Source organism: Cervus canadensis, chromosome 26 (genome assembly GCF_019320065.1).
Source record: "Cervus canadensis isolate Bull #8, Minnesota chromosome 26, ASM1932006v1, whole genome shotgun sequence".
Lineage (NCBI taxonomy): Eukaryota > Metazoa > Chordata > Mammalia > Artiodactyla > Cervidae > Cervus > Cervus canadensis.
Genome location: NC_057411.1, coordinates 52688918 through 52709047, shown reverse-complemented (window position 1 = coordinate 52709047; position 20130 = coordinate 52688918). Strand labels below are relative to the sequence as shown.

The window sequence follows — 20130 nt, the reverse complement described above, 5'->3', positions numbered from 1 at the left end:
CCCGAGGGGAGCAGCCAAGCAAAGGCCCTGGGGTAGTGGGAGCCCTGAGGGGCAGTGTCCCCATGCCCCTGGGGCTGGGGCCCTGGGGGAGATGGGGCCGCTGGGCGGTTTGAGGAGGGAAGGGGCAGAAGGGACTTTCTATTAAAGGCAGAATGAGTGGGGTGTCTCTACCTTCTGACCCCTCCCCGCCCATGGCTGCCTGCCTCTCTGCTGTCTGTGTGCTCTTCCTGGCTCTTCCCCAAACGGCTTTGAAAGTCTTGAGGTTGGTCCTGGGGTTGAGGGTCTCATGAGCTGCCGCCCCAGGACAATCAAGTTGAACTTTCTGCCCAGAAGGGTGTCCAGTGACCAGTGATGGGACACCAGGGGGCACCCCACACCCCCATCAACATGGGGGACCCCTCATAGACCCAGAGACCTGCAGGCGCCCACTTGTATCCTCACTGCAGCTTCTGTGTCAGGCAGAGGCCCTGCAAACCAGGCAGGCGGGAGGGTCCTGGGGACTGAGCCGTCCCCCCTGCAGCCCAAGCATCTTTCCGGTCTAGGGTTGGGGACTGCTGGAAACGCCCTCTGGAGGACCCCTCCGCCTGCTCCCAGCCCTCTTCTACAGGCTTCATCCACAGTGTCTGGAAACACTTTCCCCAGGGCCCAGAGATGGGAGTGTCAGGGTTGGGGGCAGGACAGAACTGAGAGGCAGCACCCCCAAACTGAGTCCCCCCCTGGTCTCTGGGTGGAGGTGCCTGGCCCGTGTGGGGCCAAGAGTGGTGGGCAAGGCCCGAGACGCTGTGGACCGTGGGAGACCACGTGGCTCAGGACATCATGGGGCCCTGGGGACGGCCCTTCCTTCTCCACCTGGCCCACAGTCCGGCCCACCCTGAAGGAGGCCGGAGCAGCCGTCTCATGCCTGCCCTTCTGACCCACGAGCTGGATGGGCACCTGAGGATGGGCAGTGGACAGGCCCCTGGGGCCCCAGCTGACAGCCTCACCTGTCCACCCCTGCTCTGGCCTTGGGTCCCCGCGGGTGTATGATGCCCTGCGCACAGAGGAAGGTGCCAGAGGGTTCTGGAAAGATGGCCTCCAGCTCCCAGCCCACCCCCATCCAGCCCACACAGCCACAGACCTGCCCCCCAACACCCTGTCCTTCACCTCGGGGGTCTGAGGCCCACCTGGGTGTGGTCAGGGGTATCCTCCAGCCCTCGACGATTCACCCACCTGAGGCCCACTGGGTGGGCCAGCCCCTGGCCGCCCTGCTCCTCCTCTCCAGAAGGGCCTGCCCTCCAAGTCCGTGGTGGCAATCCTGGGGGCAGCCACAGGAGCTTGTCCTGCAGAAGCCAGCACCCTAGCCCAGGATCCTAGGCGGACGGGGTCCAGCCCCTGCCATCGGGGCCAGAAGGACTCGGGCCGCAGGGCAAGCCCCAGGCCCGGTGAGCGTGTGCAAACGTGCACGTGGGGGCGCGGGATCTCACCCGCCCGCCCCCCTCCCGGGGAGTCCCTCTCGAGGTCAGTTCTGCGAGCTTCGGAGGAGGGGGCCGGCGGCCCAGCCAGGCTTCACTTGGCCCTCCCTCAGGCAGCCTCCGCCCCAGCCCTTCTCCGTCCCCCGTCTATGCAGGCGGTGCGGGGCCAGACCGCGCCGCAGCGCCCACCTTGTCGCGGATGCCCTGCCGCATGGCCTCGCGCTCCGCCTCCATCTTGGCGTACTTGGCCTTGCGCTCCTCCTCCTCTTGCCGCAAAGCCTCCTGCCGCTCCTCCTCCTTCTTGGCGGCGTCAGGGTCCTTCTCCTCATCGCCCCCAAGCATCTTGCCCATGTCCTTGGTGGCCCCTGAGCACAGGAAGGCGGGAGTCAGGCCAGGCCCACCCTCTCCTTCCCCTGCCCTGCCAGGCTCTCCGGTCCAGCAGGGCGGTGGCCCCCAGTGTGGGTCGGAGGAGGCTGTGTCTGTTCATTGCGACTGCAGACGGTACCCGCAGGCCTCTGTGCTGCAGTTATGTGTGTGGCTGTGGCTATGTGTGTAGTTTTGTGTATGTGGTTGTTGTGTGTGTCTGCATGTAGTTGTGTGTGTGTCTGTGGATGGTTGTGTGCCTGTCTGTGGCTTTGTGTGTGTGGTTGTGTTTGTGTGTGGGGGTGGTTATGTGTGTCTATGGGTGGTTGTGTGTGTTTCTCTGGGTGGTTGTGTGTGTCTGTGCATATATTTGTGTGTCTGAGGTTTTGTGTGTGTGGTTGTGTTTGTGTGTCTGTGTGTGGTTGTGTGTGTGTCTGTGAGTGGTTGTATATGTGTGTGTGTGGTTGTATGTGTCTATGGTTGTGTGTGTTTCTATGGGTGGCTGTGTGTGTGGCTTTGTGTATGTGGTTGTGTTTGTGTGCCTGTGGGCAGTTGTGTGTGTGTGTGTTTCTGTGGGTGGTTGTGTGCGTGTCCATGGTTGTGTGTGTCTGTGGTTTTGTGTGTAGTTGCATTTGTGTTCCTGTATGTGGTTGCTGTGTATGTCTGCATGTAGTTATATGTGTGTACATCTGTGGGTGGTTGTGTGTGTGGTTGTGTGCATGTCTGTATTTGTATGTATGTGTCTGGTTTTGTGTGTGTGATTGTGTTTGTGTGTCTGTGGGTGATTGTGGTTGTGTGTAGGGTGGTTGTGTGTGTCTGTGGGTGTGTGTGATAGTGTTTGTGTGCCTATGGGTGGTTGTGTGTTCCTGTGTGTGGTTATGTGTGTGTGTCTGTGTGTGGTTGTGTGTGTGTGGGTGGCAGTGTGTATGCACGATTGTGTTTGTGTGCCTGTGTGTGGTTGTGTGTGTGGTGTGTTTGAGTGTGGTTGCATGTGTGGTGTGTCTCTGTGGTGTGTCTCTGTGTGGTTGTGTGTGTGTCTGTTGGTGGCTGTGTGTGTGTCTGTGCGGTTGTATGGCATGTGTGTTGTCTGGGTCCCGGGTGCAGCAGGGGCTCAGCCTCTGTTGGCTGGTAGGGTGGCTGAGTGTGTGGCTGTGTGGCGGGGCGGGGGCGGCTCTGGTCCAGAACTGCTGGCGGGGGCGTGTGGCAGCCCCAAGGCCCTAATTTGTCTGCCTCGCCAGCCACCACTTTGCTCACGGGCGCCTGATTCACAGGCAACAACAAACACCTCCTCGGATGCCCCTGTGGCTCAGCCCCGGGACAGACGTGTAATCACAGCTGCAGCCCCCGATGCAGGGGCACCGCGGGGAGAGGGCATAGTGGTCAGCGCTGCGGGTCAGCCACTCTCAGGCCAGGCTGCTGGCCCTGCACACTTCACGCCGCCAGCAGGAGCGAGCCCCATGTGCTCCCTGGGAACCAGCCCGCATTCTGAGGGGCCCGTGGCCCAGGTTGTCTGGTCTCTGCCGGGCCCACTCTGTCCTCTCATCCTGGGATGGCCCCTCCCAGGCGCAGCTGGAGGCTGGCTTAGTCCACACCCTGGGAATGGTCTGACTCCGCCCCCCCCCTCATAGGCAGAGGTGCCCCCGACCCCGGCCCTGTCCCACCCTCTCCAATTCAGTCCCGGTGTCCCGAAGCTCCCGGGCACTGTCCTGGGTGCGGAGGCTCCTGTTCTGCTCCCAGGCTGCACAGGTCCATGCAGTTTGGAACCGGGAGAGACTCTGGCCTGCGGACACCCGCAGGTCTCCACCTCCGCCCCCCATGGGCAGAAGGAGCCTGGTGGTGGGAAGGGGGCAGCAGCCCATTGAGTGCTCTTAGCTGAAATCTAGATGTCTGTGGGGCTGGCCTTCCCAGCTGCTGAGACTACTGCCAGATCATGGGGTCACTGTGGGGGCAGGGAGCCCGCCCGGCTGGGCTCGGCCAATGGCATAGCTCCAGATGAGGACAGAAACCAGGAGCCTCACGTCAGTTTCCTCCCACGTCTGCAAAATTCTGCAAAGGAGACTGTCAGCCGGTGGCTGAAGGGAAACTGGGTCAGGAGCAGAGCTGCAGACTCGCTGTTCTCGGCTCCTAGGACAGGCGGCCGGGTTCTCTCTGCCTCAAGGTCTGTTGTCCCGGCCGGCAGTGCTGGTGGGGGTAGTGGGGAGGGGCTGGGCAGGAGAGCCCCGACCCCTGAGCAGCTGCAACCTTCCCAGCCTCCCTGGCAGAGGGGCCACCTACAGCATTGTTGGGCAGCCTTTACACAAATCTCCCCTCTTGACCAAGCTCATTCACACTAAAGTGAGAGTGACTGATAGCTCGCTCTCCTGCGTGGAGAGGACTGGCATCGAGGGCAGAGGTATGTGAACAGTCTCGTCTGCATCTCTCTTCTGATGGAAAGTGCATGGAGGCTGGGGTGGGGGCTGGAGGGGCCACGCCGACTGGGTGATTTGGGTCCCCAAACCGGCTCCTCCAATGCACCATGTGCACTCTAGGCCGAGTGATCACACAGGCATCTACTGAGCACCAGCTATGTGCTGAGCTCTGCGCACCAGGTGGACTGGCCTTGCCCCCACTGGAGCTCTGGGCTGGCCCGCCCCACCTGCCTGGGAGTCAGAGAAGGCTCAGGGGAGCCACTCCAGCAAACCAAGGGTGCTCCGGGAGGCTGGTGGCCTCTCCCAGGCCGGGGGCAGGAGACCAGAGGTCACCCCACCATGGTGAGACGGCACTAGCACCGATGCCAGGCCTTCCCTGTGCTCTCTGCCCGTGGCCCCGATCCTGCCTCCACGCGGCGCCCCCACGCCACCTTCATAGCGTTTGCAGGTGAGCTGTCCCACGCGGTCGCACTCAAGGCCCAAACGGACAGCTGCAGCCCAAGCCTCCCGAATCCAGGACTTGTGGGCCACATGAGGGGTGCAGGAGCTGACGCCATCCATCCCTCACTCTTGTCTGAGCCTCTGTTGCCTGGGTGACTCAGCAGGGGAGTGCCAGGGCAGGAGTCGATCCCACCCCCCTCGACAGTCAGGTAAAGCCCCCAGGGACGGCTTCAGTGCAGGATGAGGCACGGGCACTTTTCTCCCCTGGAGCAGGTCCCATACTTGGGCGGGCAGGTTGTGCACAAACCCAACAACGAGAGCGAGCTTTCTAGAACAGTGCTCACAAAGGCCCTGTCCAGGAGACACCTCGAGGGAGAAGCAGGAGGAGGTGGGATGCTCTGCCCAGTGGCCCATGTCAGGGGGCACAGCACGGTGCTACAGGGGAAGGGGGCCAAGTGATCCGAGTGGACAAGCCACCTGCAGACACAGACTCACAGACGTGGGACCTGCACACGTTGTCAGTGACAGAGGGCCTCAGAGCCCTGAGAAAAGAGCCCTGGTTCCCGGGGTAAATGAGCTCCTTTGGGGAAGCATGAACCTGGATTCACATAACACCACAAATTTTTATTAGTTATCAGTCTGAATATCAACCCAAAATAAAAGTGGGCAAAGATAAACAGCCCTCCCCACCCTCAATCAGTTTTGTAATCCCACACAGCATGCGTCGTTACCTGAAGTGGCCTGGTACGCTTTTTGGCTTCTTTATTGTCAGCCTCTGCCAACAGAAGGTCGGTGCCAGGAGAGAAGGGATCCTGACCAGCGCTGGGCTGTCCTCCCTATGACTGGAACAGTGCCAGACACAAGGCAGGCACTCACTGAATACTTGGCAAATAATGAGTTTTAAACATTTAACAGCTATGCATCATGTACTCAGCCACAAACAAAACCTTAGCAAACCCTTCGGCTAACATCATGGTCCATGTGAAATACTGAATCCTTGCCTCAGCTCACTAATAAGCAAAGGACATTACAGTCCCCTTGTACTGGAGGGCTTGGCCGTTGGACTAAGACAAGAAAAGACACAGAGGCATAAAGATCGAGAAGGAAGAAGTAAAACTGTCTTTGTTAACAAATAACATATGATCTGTGTAGAAAAAGTTGAAGGAGTCTGCAAAACCATGCTAGAACGAAAAGGTGGTTCTAGCAAACTCACAAAATTAATAAACAACAAACAAAGGGTTGCTATGTATTAGCAGCTAACAAGTGGGAAATGAAGTTTGAAAAACAATTCCATTAGCAATACTGAGAGAAATATAAAATATCTATGACTATATTTTTAATAGGTGTGGAAGCCTGTCTTACCTAAGACTATAGAACTGTTGAGAGAAATTTAAAAAGACCTAAATGAATAGGGAGAGACACCATGTTCATGGGCTCAGCATCACTATGAGGTCAGTTTTCCCTGGATTGATCTATGGATTCAGTGCAATCCCAAACAAAATGCAAATAGGCTTTTTGAGCAAATCTACCAGCTGATTCTAAACTTTATATGGAAATGGCAAAAGACCTAGAATAGGCAAAACAGTTTTGCAAAAGAACAACTTTAGAGGACCCACCTTCCTGTTTCCAAGGTCTACTGTAATGAAGAAAGTGTGATATTGACAGGAGACTGGACGTGTGGACCCATGGAACAGGATAAATGGTCCAGAAATAAACCCACTTGTGTATGTTAGAGTGAGTTTCTGACAAAGCCACAAAGATAACTCAGTGAAGAAAGGCCAGTCTTTGCAAAAGCAGCACTGAAACAACGAGGTATTCCTTTGCAAACAAGCAAACATACAAATGTCTGCTGTAAACTCACGCCTTATATAAAGCTCAGTAATAGACCTAGTGGAAAAGATAAAAATATAAAATTTCAAGAAGAAAGCATAAGAGAAAAATCTTTGTGACTTTGCTTAGGCAGAAATTTCTTACGTAAGTGACAAAAAAGCATGAGGCTTAAAAGAAAAAATTGATAGATTGGACTTCATCGACAAAAAACTTTTGTTCATAAGACACTGTTAAAAAAAAGAAAAAAGGCAAGGCCGAGAGAATATGTTTGCAGACCATTGGTCTGATAAAGCCTTATACCCAGTAAAGAACTCTTACAATCCAAGGATAAGAACACAGACCACCTGATTTTAAAAACAGACAACAGATCTGAGTAGACACTTTACCAGAGAAGAGATGCAGATGGCAAGTAAGCACCTGAAAAGATGTGCTCTACAAAGAGCTGACCAACAGGGTGCAAACTGAACTCAGGGGTGAGACCTCCAGGCACCCACTGAAGTGTCCTGGACTGAAGACGGCAGGTGCCGGGAGGCCGGGGAGGAACCGGGACCCTAGCCCGGCACCGCTGGGGTGCTGCTGGCACGGCAGCTGGAAGACAGCCTGGCTGTTTCCTACGATGAAACGCGCGTCGCCCACGTGACCCAGCAATCCCACTCCTTGGAGTTTGCCCAGAGAAGCAGAGACGCAGGCTCACATGCGTGTGCGGCCTGATCTGCATGAGCCCAGACAAGAGGCCCCTCAACACCTGTCAGCAGGTGAATGGACGTGGAGGCCAGGCCGTCCGTCCAGGGACACTGAGGTTCTTGGCCACATGGAGGAATCTCACAACCTTTATGGAGTACGAACAGCCAGGCGCAAGTTATATGATTTCATTTATATAAACAGAAGTGTGAATTGGTATATGGTGACCACAAGTGCGTCAGGGGTTCCTGGGCCCAGGGCTGGGGTGCGGACTGCAAAGGACCACGCCATAGTCAGAACCCAGGGGACCACGCAGTCCCAGGCAGTACTCAGCGTCAACCACGTCACAACGAAACTGAGGTAAAACTCTGACAAATGACCAATGGGAGCTGGTACACAGGCCATCTCCCCCAACCATCACCCGGTCAGATTACAAACACTAAAAGGATGACCAGACCCATAACTTTGTAAATTTGAGTTTTAGAAATATGTACTTAGTTAACATTTAAGTTGAAGAGGAAATAAAAACTGAAATTGTAAAAACTCTTAAAAAGCAAAGAAAAATAAGCATTTTCTGTCTAAACTTAGGATCCATGGCTAAAACTGTTGTGGAGGAAAAACTATAGCCTTTAATTTTAAAGACGAAAAGAGAAAGTTTAGGGACTTCATTATTACCTTTAAATAATTAAAACAATAAACAACCCAAAATAAGGCAAAGAGGATTAATAAAAACAATAGCTGTAACTACAGAAGAAAATGAACAAGGTGAGTGGATAAACCTGCTCCCATGAAATCAGCAGCATGGACACAGGCCTCCTGTAAATGGTCAGCATTGTTTTGAAGGGTTGACCAAGTCTCAGAGAAGATAAACCAAGAAGTACTGCACTATAAAAAGAGATGGAATTCTCTCTCTCTTCACACCCATCTCTTTTGCCAGTGATGTGATCACGTAAGTAAGTAATGCTCAGTCGTGCCTGACTCTGTGCGACCCCATGAACTGCAGCCCACCAAGCTCCTCTGTCCATGAAATTTTCCAAGCAAGGATACTGGAGCGGGTTGCCATTTCCTTCTCCAGGGGATCTTCCTAACCCAGGGATCGAACCCAGGTCTCCTGCACTGCAGGCAGATTCTTTGCCAACTGGGCTACAAGGGAAGTCCAAAGAAACTCATGACAGGCCAGTGAAAACCCACCAAAACTAATCATGGAAAGTGGTAGAATGGTAAGTGCAATATTTATGGATAAAAATTAATTTAAAACTTCACCTCATACTATCAGAAACAAGCTAGAAACATCAGTGGAGACAGTGGTCTACTTACAGTAATTATATAAACATAAAAAACACTCAGGAATATGTTTAACAGAGAACTCTATGGTGGGCTTCCCTGGTGGATAAGAACCCACCTGCCAACGCAGGAGACACAGGTTTGATCCCCGATCCTGGAAGATCCCACAGGCCACAAAGCGAGTAAGCCCGAGAGCCGCCGCGGGAGCCGCCACGGGGGCCGCCAGGGGAGCCGCCTGGGGAGCCGCCACGGGGGCCGCCATGAGAGCCGCCACGGGGGCCGCCAGAGAGCGGCCATGAGAGCCGCCACGGGGGCCGCCAGGGGAGCCGCCTGGGGAGCCGCCCCGGGAGCCGCCATGAGAGCCGCCACGGGGGCCGCCAGAGAGCGGCCATGAGAGTCGCCACGGGGGCCGCCGCGGAAGCCGCCACGAGAAGCCCGTGTGCTGCAGTGACGAGGAGCCCCCACTTGCCACAGCTAGAGAAGCCCATACCGCAAAGGAGACCCAGCCCAGCCAAAGACAAACAAATCAAGATAAAAAGCGAAGGAAATCTGTGGCTCCTTCACCTCCCTAAAGGTAACGGCTCGGCACAGACACCCAAGACCCCGGGGGCCCCAGGGAAGGCACGTCGGGAAGGGCCGGCTCCTCCCAAGTCAGCGTGGGACCATGTGCAGCCTGCTCACACTGCCACGAAAACTCCACAGTCTTCCTGCCTTGGTGGTCTGCATGAAGTTAAGCACCATGCAGCAGATCGTACCTCAGAGGAGAGCCGATTCAGGTCCCTTTAGGATGGAAACTGTCTCTGCTGTGGTCCCGGAGACAGCAAGGAGGTCACTGACTAGAGACCCTTTAAGTGGAGAGCCCAGGAACGGGCCCCAGGGTCTTCGAGAGGTGTGCTCCTGGTGGCGCAGGCGACAGGCACACTCTTAAGCCCCTTCAGAGCATGCCCGCCCATCCACCCGCTGGCCTCCTCCTACCTCCTCCCAACAAGCCGCACCCCTCCTTGGGGAGCCACTACCTGTGGCCGCTGACTGGCCGTTTGTTTTGGCCGTGGCCCTGGCAGACAGCGGGACACAAGGCTCCATCTCGGGCGAACGGCCATGCAGGCCTGGTGCCTCATGTCAGGGGTCCCAGGGACCCATGAGCAGGAGGAGCCCCACACAGTATGAGGGCCCGGTGCAGACAAGGAGAAAAAGGCCTATGTGTGGGTTTAGACACTTCTTCATTGATTGTCTAAAGATAGAAAAAGAAGGGCAGGTTACAAACGAGGTTCACACCAAACCAAAATCCTCAACAAACAAACAAACAAAAACCAGCCCATGTTTCTTCCAGACTCTCATGGAATATTCACCAAGGGCAGCTGAATGTTCATCCACACCACAATGAGCAACCACCTCACGCGATTGGAGTGGCCGTTATTTAAAACACACACCAAACCCAAACTGTCCCAGGAAGCAGCAAGCGTTGACCAGGACCTGGAGCACCTGGGACCCTGAGCACTGTCGGCGGGGGCTTAAAGTGGAGCAGCTGCTGGAGAGCAGTGCGGCGCTTCCTCAGAGATTAAACTCAGAACTGCCACAGGGTGAAGCAAAGCCACTTCTGGGTATAAACCCAGAAGAGCTGAAGGCAGGAGATGCACACGCCCCGTGCTCACAGCAGCAGCGTCACAGCAACCAAAGGTAGACACGGCGCAGCGCCCATCTGCAGGTGAGGGGCAAACTCAACGAGGTCCATCCGCACAGTGGACGCTGTTCACCCCTAAACAGGGATGAGATTCCGCCACACGCTACAGCGCGACACGCCTTAAAGAGATCCTGCTGAAGGAAATATACCAGATACAAAAGAACAAACACGCCTGATTGCACTAAGGGCCCTAAAGCAGACAAAACCACAGAGACAGAAAGGAAAAGGAGGTGCAGGGGGCTGGGGGACTGGGCATCAGTGTTTAATGAGGACAGAGTTCAGTTTGGGAAGACGGAGAAGTTCTGGAGTGGGTGGCAGTGATGGCTGCACGGCAATGGGAATGTAGTTGATGCCACTGAAGTGTGCACTTAAGAATAGCTAAAATGGCAGATTTTATGTGGTGTATGTTTTACCACGATAAAAAAAGAGAAGTATAAATTTAAATTGATTCATAATCCCACATCTCAAAAGGAATATTCAGGCTGCAGAGGCAACCTGAACACAATTTCAGTGTATTAACAGGAATGACGCCGAGCGTCTGAAGGCCTCAGGCAAACAGCAGGAGCAGCAGGGAACCTGGGAGCAGGCCCCCCCCAACCCTGCAGACCCCCCCACCCTGCAAACCCGTGCTCTCAGAGCCGCCCCTGACGCACACGCGTGTCTCGCTAACACGCAAGCTCAGGTGATGTCACAGCCACTGTGTTCTGAGAGCTGGAATGTGAGGTGGGGTCTAGTGAGACCCATGGGGCAGCCCCCTGCACCCACCCCTGGACTGCGGCTGAGGGGCAGGCATTCGACAGCAAGGGCCATCCTGAGGACACAGAGCTTCAGACACGGGTGTGGCCATGGCCAGACGGGCTGCCGGGAGTGAGGGGGCGGGGAAAGGGCAGAGACCTTCGAACTCGGGACCAACGAGGGAGAAAGGCTGCAGGTGGGAGGACATTAGAACAGTCAGATGATACCTTTACCCTCTATGCCCACACACGTGAAAACCTGAATGAAGTAGTTTTTTCAAGAAAGGTCAAAATCTGAGAACCATGTCTAAGAATTCACAGATGGATTCTTTCAGTCAAGAAGCAGATCATTCCGATGATATTTGGACTGTTCTTGGAAGGGAAAAAAAAAAAAAAGAGGGAAATCCTCCTGGTTATTTTTGTGAAATCGCACGAGAACGACGCCAAGAAAAGTCCCCGAGTGGGGCCGGGCTCCCACACGAACAGCTAAGAGACAGGAGGCAAGCTTGGCACTTCTCACAGAATTCTGCAGGAAGGGTTCATCCTGGGGAATAAAAGGTGGTCCATCACTTCTCACAGAATTCTGCAGGAAGGGTTCATCTTGGGGAATAAAAGGTGGTCCAATCAGTGTCGGTATGTGTGGATGCTGTCCAGACCCCCTGTGCTAACAGAGCAGCAGGGATCTCGGGCTGTTCCCAGGGCCCCCCACCCCAGACCTGGGGTCCTGGCACCACCCTGCCTGGGCTGAAGGGCCTCCTCTCTGCAGCCGCGAGGACACGGGAAGGAAGCTCCTGCTATGCCCAGCACTGCCAGCTCCCCGGGCCTGCCCAGAGCCCAGCCTCAGGTGCCCCAGTCCACACGAGTGCCATCCCAGTGGCACAGCCGGTTTTAGAACAGCTTAATGGAAGTGCAGTGGGCATACTCTAAACCGTGAAATCTGACAAACACATCCACGAACCCATCACACAGGATACAATACACGTCCAGCCCCCCAGTTTCCTGGTGGCCCCGTGTAAGTCTTCCCACCAAACCACCCACTGACGAGCAGACCACTGACTCCTCCCTGTGCCCGCCCTTCCCCGCATGCCCCCCAGGCCCGCAGAGAGGCGGCCACAGGGCAGGCAGCATCGCAGAGGGGGCGGGCCATCATGGGGACACTGTGCTGCCCACCCACCCTTTCTCGTCCTTCAGGGCTGAGAGGATGAGCACCAAGGGTGTGTCCCGTCATCAGGTGATGGACACGGGGTTGCCTCCATTTGGTCTTTGTGGCTAAAGCCACACGGACAGGTCTCTGTGGGCGCCTGCACGCTCACGTCTCGTGAATGGACACCCAGGAGTGGACACTGAGTTGTATGGCAAATGGAGTTCTGCTTTTCAGGAACTGCAAACTGTTTTCCAAAGCAGTTGTATCATGTCACAAGCCCACCAGTGTGTCCGAGGGCTCCCTCTTCTCTGCATGCCTACCAACACGGCTCCCACCTGTCCCTGCGGTTCCAACCATCCCAGGGGCCGTGACGCGGCTGCTGCGTTTCCCTCCTGACCACAGACGTGAGCACCTTCTCATGCGCTTGTACCTTATTTGGTGGAATCCTTATTGAAACCACTTGCATACTTTCAAAAATAAACTTTCCATTTTGGAACAAACTTAGACTTATAGAAAAATTATGAAGGCAGCACACAGAGTTCCCATATGCCCCCCACAACAGGAGACAATGGCTTCCTTTACTGTTAACATGTGACATTAGACTGGCCCACCTGCCACAATCGATAAACTGATTAACTGAGAATCGATTAACTGATTTCTGAGGTGACCACCTGAGGTCCACTTTCTGGGCCAGGACCCCGTCCAGGGACCGTATACAATAGTCATCATGTCCCCTTAGGCACCTCTAGGCTGTGTTGCTGTTCAGTTGCTCAGTCGTGTCCGACTCTGCAACCCTGTGTCCTACAGCACGCCAGGCTCCCCTGTCCTCCAGCATCTCCCAGAGTGTGTGCAAACTCATGTCCATTGCATCAGTGATGCCATCCAACCATCCCATCCTCTGTCATCCCCTTCTCCTCCCACCTTCAATCTTTCCCAGCATCAGGGTCTTTTCTAATGAGTCAGTTCTTCCCATCAGGTGGCCAAAGTATTGGAGTTTCAGCTTCAGCGTCAGTCCTTCCAATGCATATTCAGGACTGATTTCCTTTAGGATGGACCGGTTGGATCTCCTTACTGTCCAAGGGTCTCTTGAGTCTTCTCCAACACCACAGTTCAAAAGGATCAGTTCTTTGGCACTCAACCTTCATTATGGTCCAACTCTCACATTCATACGTGACTACTGGAAAAAGCATAGCTTTGACTAGACGGACCTTTGTAGGCAAAGTGATGTCTCTGCTTTTTAATACACTGTGTGTCATAGCTTTTCTTCCAAGGAGCAAGAGTCTTTTAATTTCATGGCTGCAGTCATCGTCTGCAGTGATTTTGGAGCCCAAGAAAATAAAGTCTCTCACTTTTTCCATTGTTTCCCCATCTATTTGCCATGGGACTGGATGGAACTGCATGCCATGATCTTAGTTTTTTGAATGTTTAAGACAGCTTTTTCTCTCTCCTCTTTAACCCTCATCAAGAGGCTCTTTAGTTCCTCTTCGCTTTCTACCATAAGGGTGGTGTATCTGTATATCTGAGGTTGTTGATATTTCTCCCAGAAATCTTGACTCCAGCTTGTGATTCCTCTAGCCTGGCAATTGTATGATGTACTCTGTATAGAAGTTAAATAAGCAGGGTAACAATATACAGCCATGACATAGTCCTTTCCCAATTTTGAACTGGTCCATTGTGCCAGCCAGTTCTAACTGTGTTTCTTGATGTACATGCAGGTTTCTCAGGAGACAGGTACGGTGGTCTGATGTTTCATCTCTTTAAGAATTTTCCACAGTTTGTTGGGATCCACACAGTCAAAGGCTTTAGCACAATCAATGAAGCAGAAGCAGGTGTTTGGGGGAATTCCTTTGCTTTCTCCATGATCCAATAAATGTTGGCAATTTGATGTCTGGTTCCTCTGCTTTTTCTCAATCCAGCTTGAACATCTGGAAGTTCTCAGTTCACATATTGCTGAAGCCTAACTTGAAGGATTTTGATAATTACTTTGCTAGCATGTGAAATAAGTACAATTGTACAGTAGTTTGAACATTCTTTGGCATTGCATTTCTTTGGGATTGGAATGAAAACTGACCTTTTCCAGTCCTGTGGCCACTGCTGAGTGTTCCAAATTTGCTGACATAATGAGTGCAGCACTTTCACAGCATCATCTTTTAGGATTTGAAATAGCTCAGCTGGAATTTCATCACCTCCACTAGCTTTGTTTGTAGTGATGATTCCTAAGGCCCACTTGACTTCACATTCCAAGATGTCTGGCTCTCAGCAAGTGACCACACCATCATGGTTATCCTGTGATTAAGACTTTTCTTGTATATTTCTTACCACCTCTTCTTAATCTCTTCTGCTTCCATTAGGTCCTTACTGTTTCCGTCCTTTATTGTGACCATCCTTGTATGGAATGTTTCCTTGATATCTTCAATTTTCCCAAAGAGCTATCTAGTCTTTCCCATTCTATTTTATTCCTCTATTTCTTTGCATTGTTTATTCAAGAAGGCTTTCTTATCTCATCTTGCTATTCCCTGGAATTCTGTATTCAGATGAATATATCTTTGCTTTCCTCCTTTGCCTTTCATTTCTCTTCTTTTCTCAGCTATTTATAAGTCCTCCTCAGACAACCACTTTGCCTTCTTTCATTCTTTCTCTTTGGGATGGTTTTGGCCCTGTAACACTGTACAGTGTTACACACTTCTGTCCATAGTTCTTCAGGGTATCAGATATAATATCTTGAATCTATTTTACTGTATAATCATATGGAGTTTGATTTAGGTCATACATGAATGGCCTAGTGGTTTCCCCTATTTTCTTCAATTTAAGCCTGAATTTTGCAATGAGGAGCGCATGATCTGAGCCACAGTCAACTCCAGGTCTTGTTTTTGTTGACTGTATAATCTTCTTCATCTTCAGCTATGAAGAACATATCATTCTGATTTTGGTATTGACCATCTGGTAATGTCCATGTGTAGAGTCATCCCTTGGGTTGTTAGAAAATGGTATTTGCTATGACCAGCATGTTCTCTTGACAAAACTCTGTTAGCCTTTGCCCTGCTTCATTTTATTTTATTTTTTTTTTATGTTTTTTTTTTTTTGCCCTGCTTCATTTTATACTCCCAGGTCAAGCTTGCCTATTATTCCAGGCATCTCTTGACTTCCTATTTTTGCATTCCAACCCCATATGATGAAAAAGACATCTTTTTTTCAGTGTTAATTTAGAAGGTGTTGTAGGTCTTCACGCATGCATGCATGCTAAGTCACTTCAGTCATGTCAGACTCTTTGAGACCCCATGGACTATAGCCTGCCAGGCTCCTCTGTCCATCGGGGGAAACCTGTAGGTCTTCATAGAAACATTCAACTTCAGCTTCTTCAGCATCAATGGTTGGGGCATAGCCCTGGATTACTGTGATGTTGAATGGTTTGCCTTGGAAAGAAACTGAGGTCATTCTGTCATTTTTGAGGCTTCACCCAAGTACTGCATCTCAGACTCTTGTTGACTATGAGGGCTACTCCATTTCTTCTAAGGGATTCTTGCTCACAGGAGTAGGTATTAATATAATGGTCATCTGAATTAAATTTGCCTATTCCCATCCATTTTAGTTCACTGATTTCTAAAATGTCAGTGTTCACTCTTGCCATCTCCTGCCTGACCACGTCCAATTTATCTTGATTCATGGACTTAACATGGCTTTCCTGGTGGCTCACATGGTAAAGAATCCACCTGCAATGCAGGAGACGCAGGTTCAACCCTTGGGTCAGGAAGATTCCCTGGAGAAGGGAATGGCTACCCACTCCAGTGTTCTTGCCTGGAGGATCCCATGGACAGAGGAGGGGAGCCTAGATGGCTACAGTCCATGGGGTCACAAAGAGCTGGACATGACTGAGTGACTGAACATGCACACACACACATGGACCTAAGATTCCAGTTCTTATGTGGAGATAGGATGTAGAAGGATGTGCGCTCATCTTCTTCTGTGAGAACTCCAAAATTACAACTCACTGCTGAACAACTGTTGACAGGAGAATGCTGGATCCCACCAAAAAGATACCCCACATCCAAGGGCAAAGGAGAAGCCCCAGCAAGATGGTAGGAGGGGTGAAAACACATCAAGAATCAAACTCCATACCCACCAGAGATGCTTGGAGGGGTCAAACAAACCTTGTGCACACGAGGACCCAGAGACCCACAGAACTGTGTTTGAGTGTCTCCTGCAGAGGTATGGGTCCGCAGAGGCCTGCTGCAAGGGCAGGGGCTCTGGGTGCAGCAGACCTGGGTATGGCACAAGCCCTCTTGGGGGAGGTCACCATTAACCCCACAATAGAGCCGCCAGAACTTACACAGGACTGAGGAAACAGACTCTTGGAGGGCACAAACAAAACTATGTGTACCAGGATCCAAGAGAAAGGAGCAGTGACCCCACAAGAGACTGACCCAGACTTGCCCATGCGTGTCCAGGAGTCTCCAGCAGAGGCGTGTGTTGGCGGTGGCCTGCTGCAGGGTTGGGGCATTGAGTGCAGCGGTGAGTACATGGGACCATTTGAAGGAGGGCACCATTATCTCCATCACCTCCACCATAGTTTGGCCTGAGGTCAAACCACAGGGAGGGAACACAGCCCCTCCTATCAACAGAAAATTGGACTAAAGATTTACTGAGCATGGCCCCGCCCATCAGAACAAGACCCAGTTTCCCCCTCAGTCAGTCTCTTCCATCAGGAAGCTTCCACAAGTCTCTTATCCTTATCCATCAGAGGGCAGACAGAATGAAAACCACAATCACAGTGAACTAACCAAACTGATCACATGGACCACAGCCTTGTCTAACTCAATGAAACTATGAGCCATGCCATGTAGGGCCACCCAAGACAGATGGGTCATGATGGACAGTTCTGACAAAACATGGTCCACTGAAGAAGGGAATGGCAAACCACTTCAGTATTCTTGCCTTGTGAACCCCATAAACAGTATGAAGAGGCAAAAATACCATTCAGGTGTGACCTAAATCAACCCCCTTACAATTATACAGTGGAAGTAACAAATAGATTCAAGAGATTAGATCTGATAGACAGAGTGCCTGAAGAACTATGGATAGAGGTTCATGACATTGTACAGGAGGCAGGGATCAAGACCATCCCCAGGAAAAAGAAATGCAAAAAAACAAAATGGCTGTCTGAGGAGGCCTTACAAATTTCTGAGAAAAGAAGAGAAGCTAAAGGCAAAGGAGAAAAGGAAAGATATTCCCACTTGAATGCAGAGTTCCATAGAATAGCAAGAAGAGATAAGAAAGTCTTCCTCAGTGATCAATGCAAAGAAAAAGAGGAAAACAATAGAATAGGAAAGACTAGAGATCTCTTCAGGAAAATTAGAGATCCCAAGGGAACATTTCATTCAAAAATGGGCACAATAAAGGACAGAAATGGTATGGACCTAACAGAAGCAGAAGATATTAAGAAGAGGTGGCAAGATTACACAGAAGAACTATACAAAAAAGATCTTCATGACCCAGATAACCATGATGGTGTGATCACTCATCTAGAGCCAGACATCCTGGAATTCGAAGTCAAGTGGGCCTTAGGAAGCATCACTATGAACAAAGCTAGTGGAGGTGATGGAATTCCAGTTGAGCTACTTCAAATCCTAAAAGATGATGCTGTGAAAGTGCTGCACTCAATATGCCAGCAAATTTGGAAAATTCAGCAATGAAAAGGTCAGTTTTCATTCCAATCCCAAAGAAAGGCAATGCCAAAGAATGCTCAAACTACTGAACAATCGCACTCATCTCACACACTAGCAAAGTAATGCTCAAAATTCTCCAAGCCAGGCTTCAACAGTACATGAACCGTGAACTTCCAGATGTTCAAGCTGGATTTTAAAAAGGCAGAGAAACCAGAGATCAAATTGCCAACATCCGTTGGACAATAGAAAAAGCAAGAAAGTTCCAGAAAAACATTTCTGCTTTATTGATTATGCCAAAGCCTTTGACTGTGCAGATCAAAACAAAATGTGGGAAATTCTTCAAGAGATGGGAATACCAGACCACCTTACCTGCCTCCTGAGGAATGTGCATGCAGGTCAAGAAGCAACAGTTAGAACTGGATATGGAACAACAGACTGGTTCCAAATTGGGAAAGGAGTACGTCAAGGTTGTATATTGTAACCCTGCTTATTTAACTTATATGCAGAGTATATCATGTGAAATGCTGGGCTGGATGAAGCACAAGCTGGAATCAAGATTGCGAGAAGAAACATCAATAACCTCTGATATGCAGATGACACCACCATTATGGCAGACAGCAAATGAGAACTGAAGAGCCTCTTGTTGAAAGTGAAAGACGAGAGTGGAAAAGTTGGCTTGAAATTCAACATTCAGAAAACTAAGATCATGGCATCCAGTCCCATCACTTTACAGCAAATAGTTGGGGAAACAATGGCAACAGTGAGAGAATTTATTTTTTTCAGCTCCAAAATCACTGCAGATGGTGACTGCAGTCAAGACATGGCTTGACTGTAAGCCAAGACACTTCCCTCTTGGAAGAAAAACTATGACCAACCTGGAGAGCATATTAAAAAGCAGAGACATTACTTTGCCCACAAAGGTCCATCTAGTCAAAGTTATGGTTTTTCTGTTAGTCATGGATGGATGTGAGAGTTGGACTATAAAGAAAGCTGAGCACTGAAGAACTGATGCTTTTGAACTGTGGTGTTGGAGAAGGCTTGAGAGTCCCTTGGACTGCAAGGAAATCCAATCAGTCCATCCTAAAGGAAATCAGTCCTGAATATTCATTGGAAGGACTGATGCTGAAGCTGAAGCTCCAGTACTTTTGCCACCTGGTGCGAAGAGTTGACTCATTGGAAAAGACCCTGATGCTGGAAAAGATTGAAGGCAGGATAAGAAGAAGACAACAGAAGATGAGATGGTTTGATGGCATCACTGACTCGATGGACATGACTTTGAGCAAGCTCTGGGAGTTGGTGATGGACAGGGAGTCCTGGGGTGCTACAGTCCATGGGTCACAAAGAGTCGGACACGACTGAGCTGCTGAACTGAACTGAACTGATGCAATATTGCTCTTTACAGCACTGAACTTTACTTTCACCAGCAGTGAAACCACAGCCACGTGTCGTTTCTGCTTTGGCCTCTCCATTCTTTTCGAGCTGTTAATCATTGCCCTCCACTCTTCCCCAGTAGCTTATTGGACACTTTCTGACCTGGGGGGGTTTGTCTTCCAGCGTCATATCTTTTTGCCTTTTCATACTGTTCATGGGGTTCTCCAGGCAAGAACACTGGAGTGGTTTGCCATCCTCATCCAGTGGACCATGTTTTGTCAGAACTCTTCACTACGACCGTCTGTCTTGGGTGGCCCTGCACGGCATGGCTGATGGCTTCATTGAGTTACGCAAGCCCCTTCACCAGAACAAGGCTGTGATCAACAAAGGGGCTGTGACAGTTTCTCAAGTTTTCCTTTTCTTGACGACCTGCTCACTTTGAGGAGCGCTTATCAGGAAGTCCATGTGTTTCTGTTAGGACTTGTCTGATGCCCTTCTCTTGATTATGCTGGGTGCCAGGTTCGGGGAGGAGGACTCAGAGGGTGGAGTGCCTTCTCATTCCCTCCCCCCCGAACCCAGCCACACTCTCGATGAGACAGTCACCTTGCTGTCCTGGCTGGCCCCCTGGAGCTGAGGGTTATGGTCTACTGCCTCAGGCTTTGGCGCATGTCTTTCTTTTTTAAATAATTGAATTTATTTACATGCAGTTATGGCTGTGCTGGGTCTTTGTCACTGCGCAGGCTCTCCTGGAGTCATGACAAGCTCGGGGTGTGCTCCGGGTGCAGCGTGCACTCCTGTTGAGTGCATGGTCCAGGGCACAGGCTCAGGAGTTATGGGGCAGGGACTCTGCTGCTCTGCCACACATGGATCTTTGTGACCCAGGGGTCAAACCTGTGTCCCCTGCACTGGCAGGCGGATTCGTACCAACTGAGCCACCAGGGAAACCATGCCTGTTTCTTAATTGGGCTGTTGATCACTTTATTCTTAACTGGTAACTGTTCTTTATATATTCTGAATACAAGTCTGATTTTATTGATCTTCTTAACTAACTTCTGTCATCCCCACCCCTCATTTCAGTA

The 20130-nt window shown here is 51.2% G+C and overlaps 1 protein-coding gene across 1 annotated transcript in view; it reads right to left on the bottom strand.

Annotated features, from left to right (window-relative positions):
* CPLX1 (complexin 1) overlaps nucleotides 1–20130 on the bottom strand; it is a 40974-nt gene that overhangs the window by 6132 nt on the left and 14712 nt on the right. Inside the window, exon 3 of the mRNA XM_043448446.1 lies at nucleotides 1641–1816. Within this exon, the coding sequence (XP_043304381.1) occupies nucleotides 1641–1816 (176 nt within the window). The remainder of the gene's footprint in view (nucleotides 1–1640; nucleotides 1817–20130) is intronic.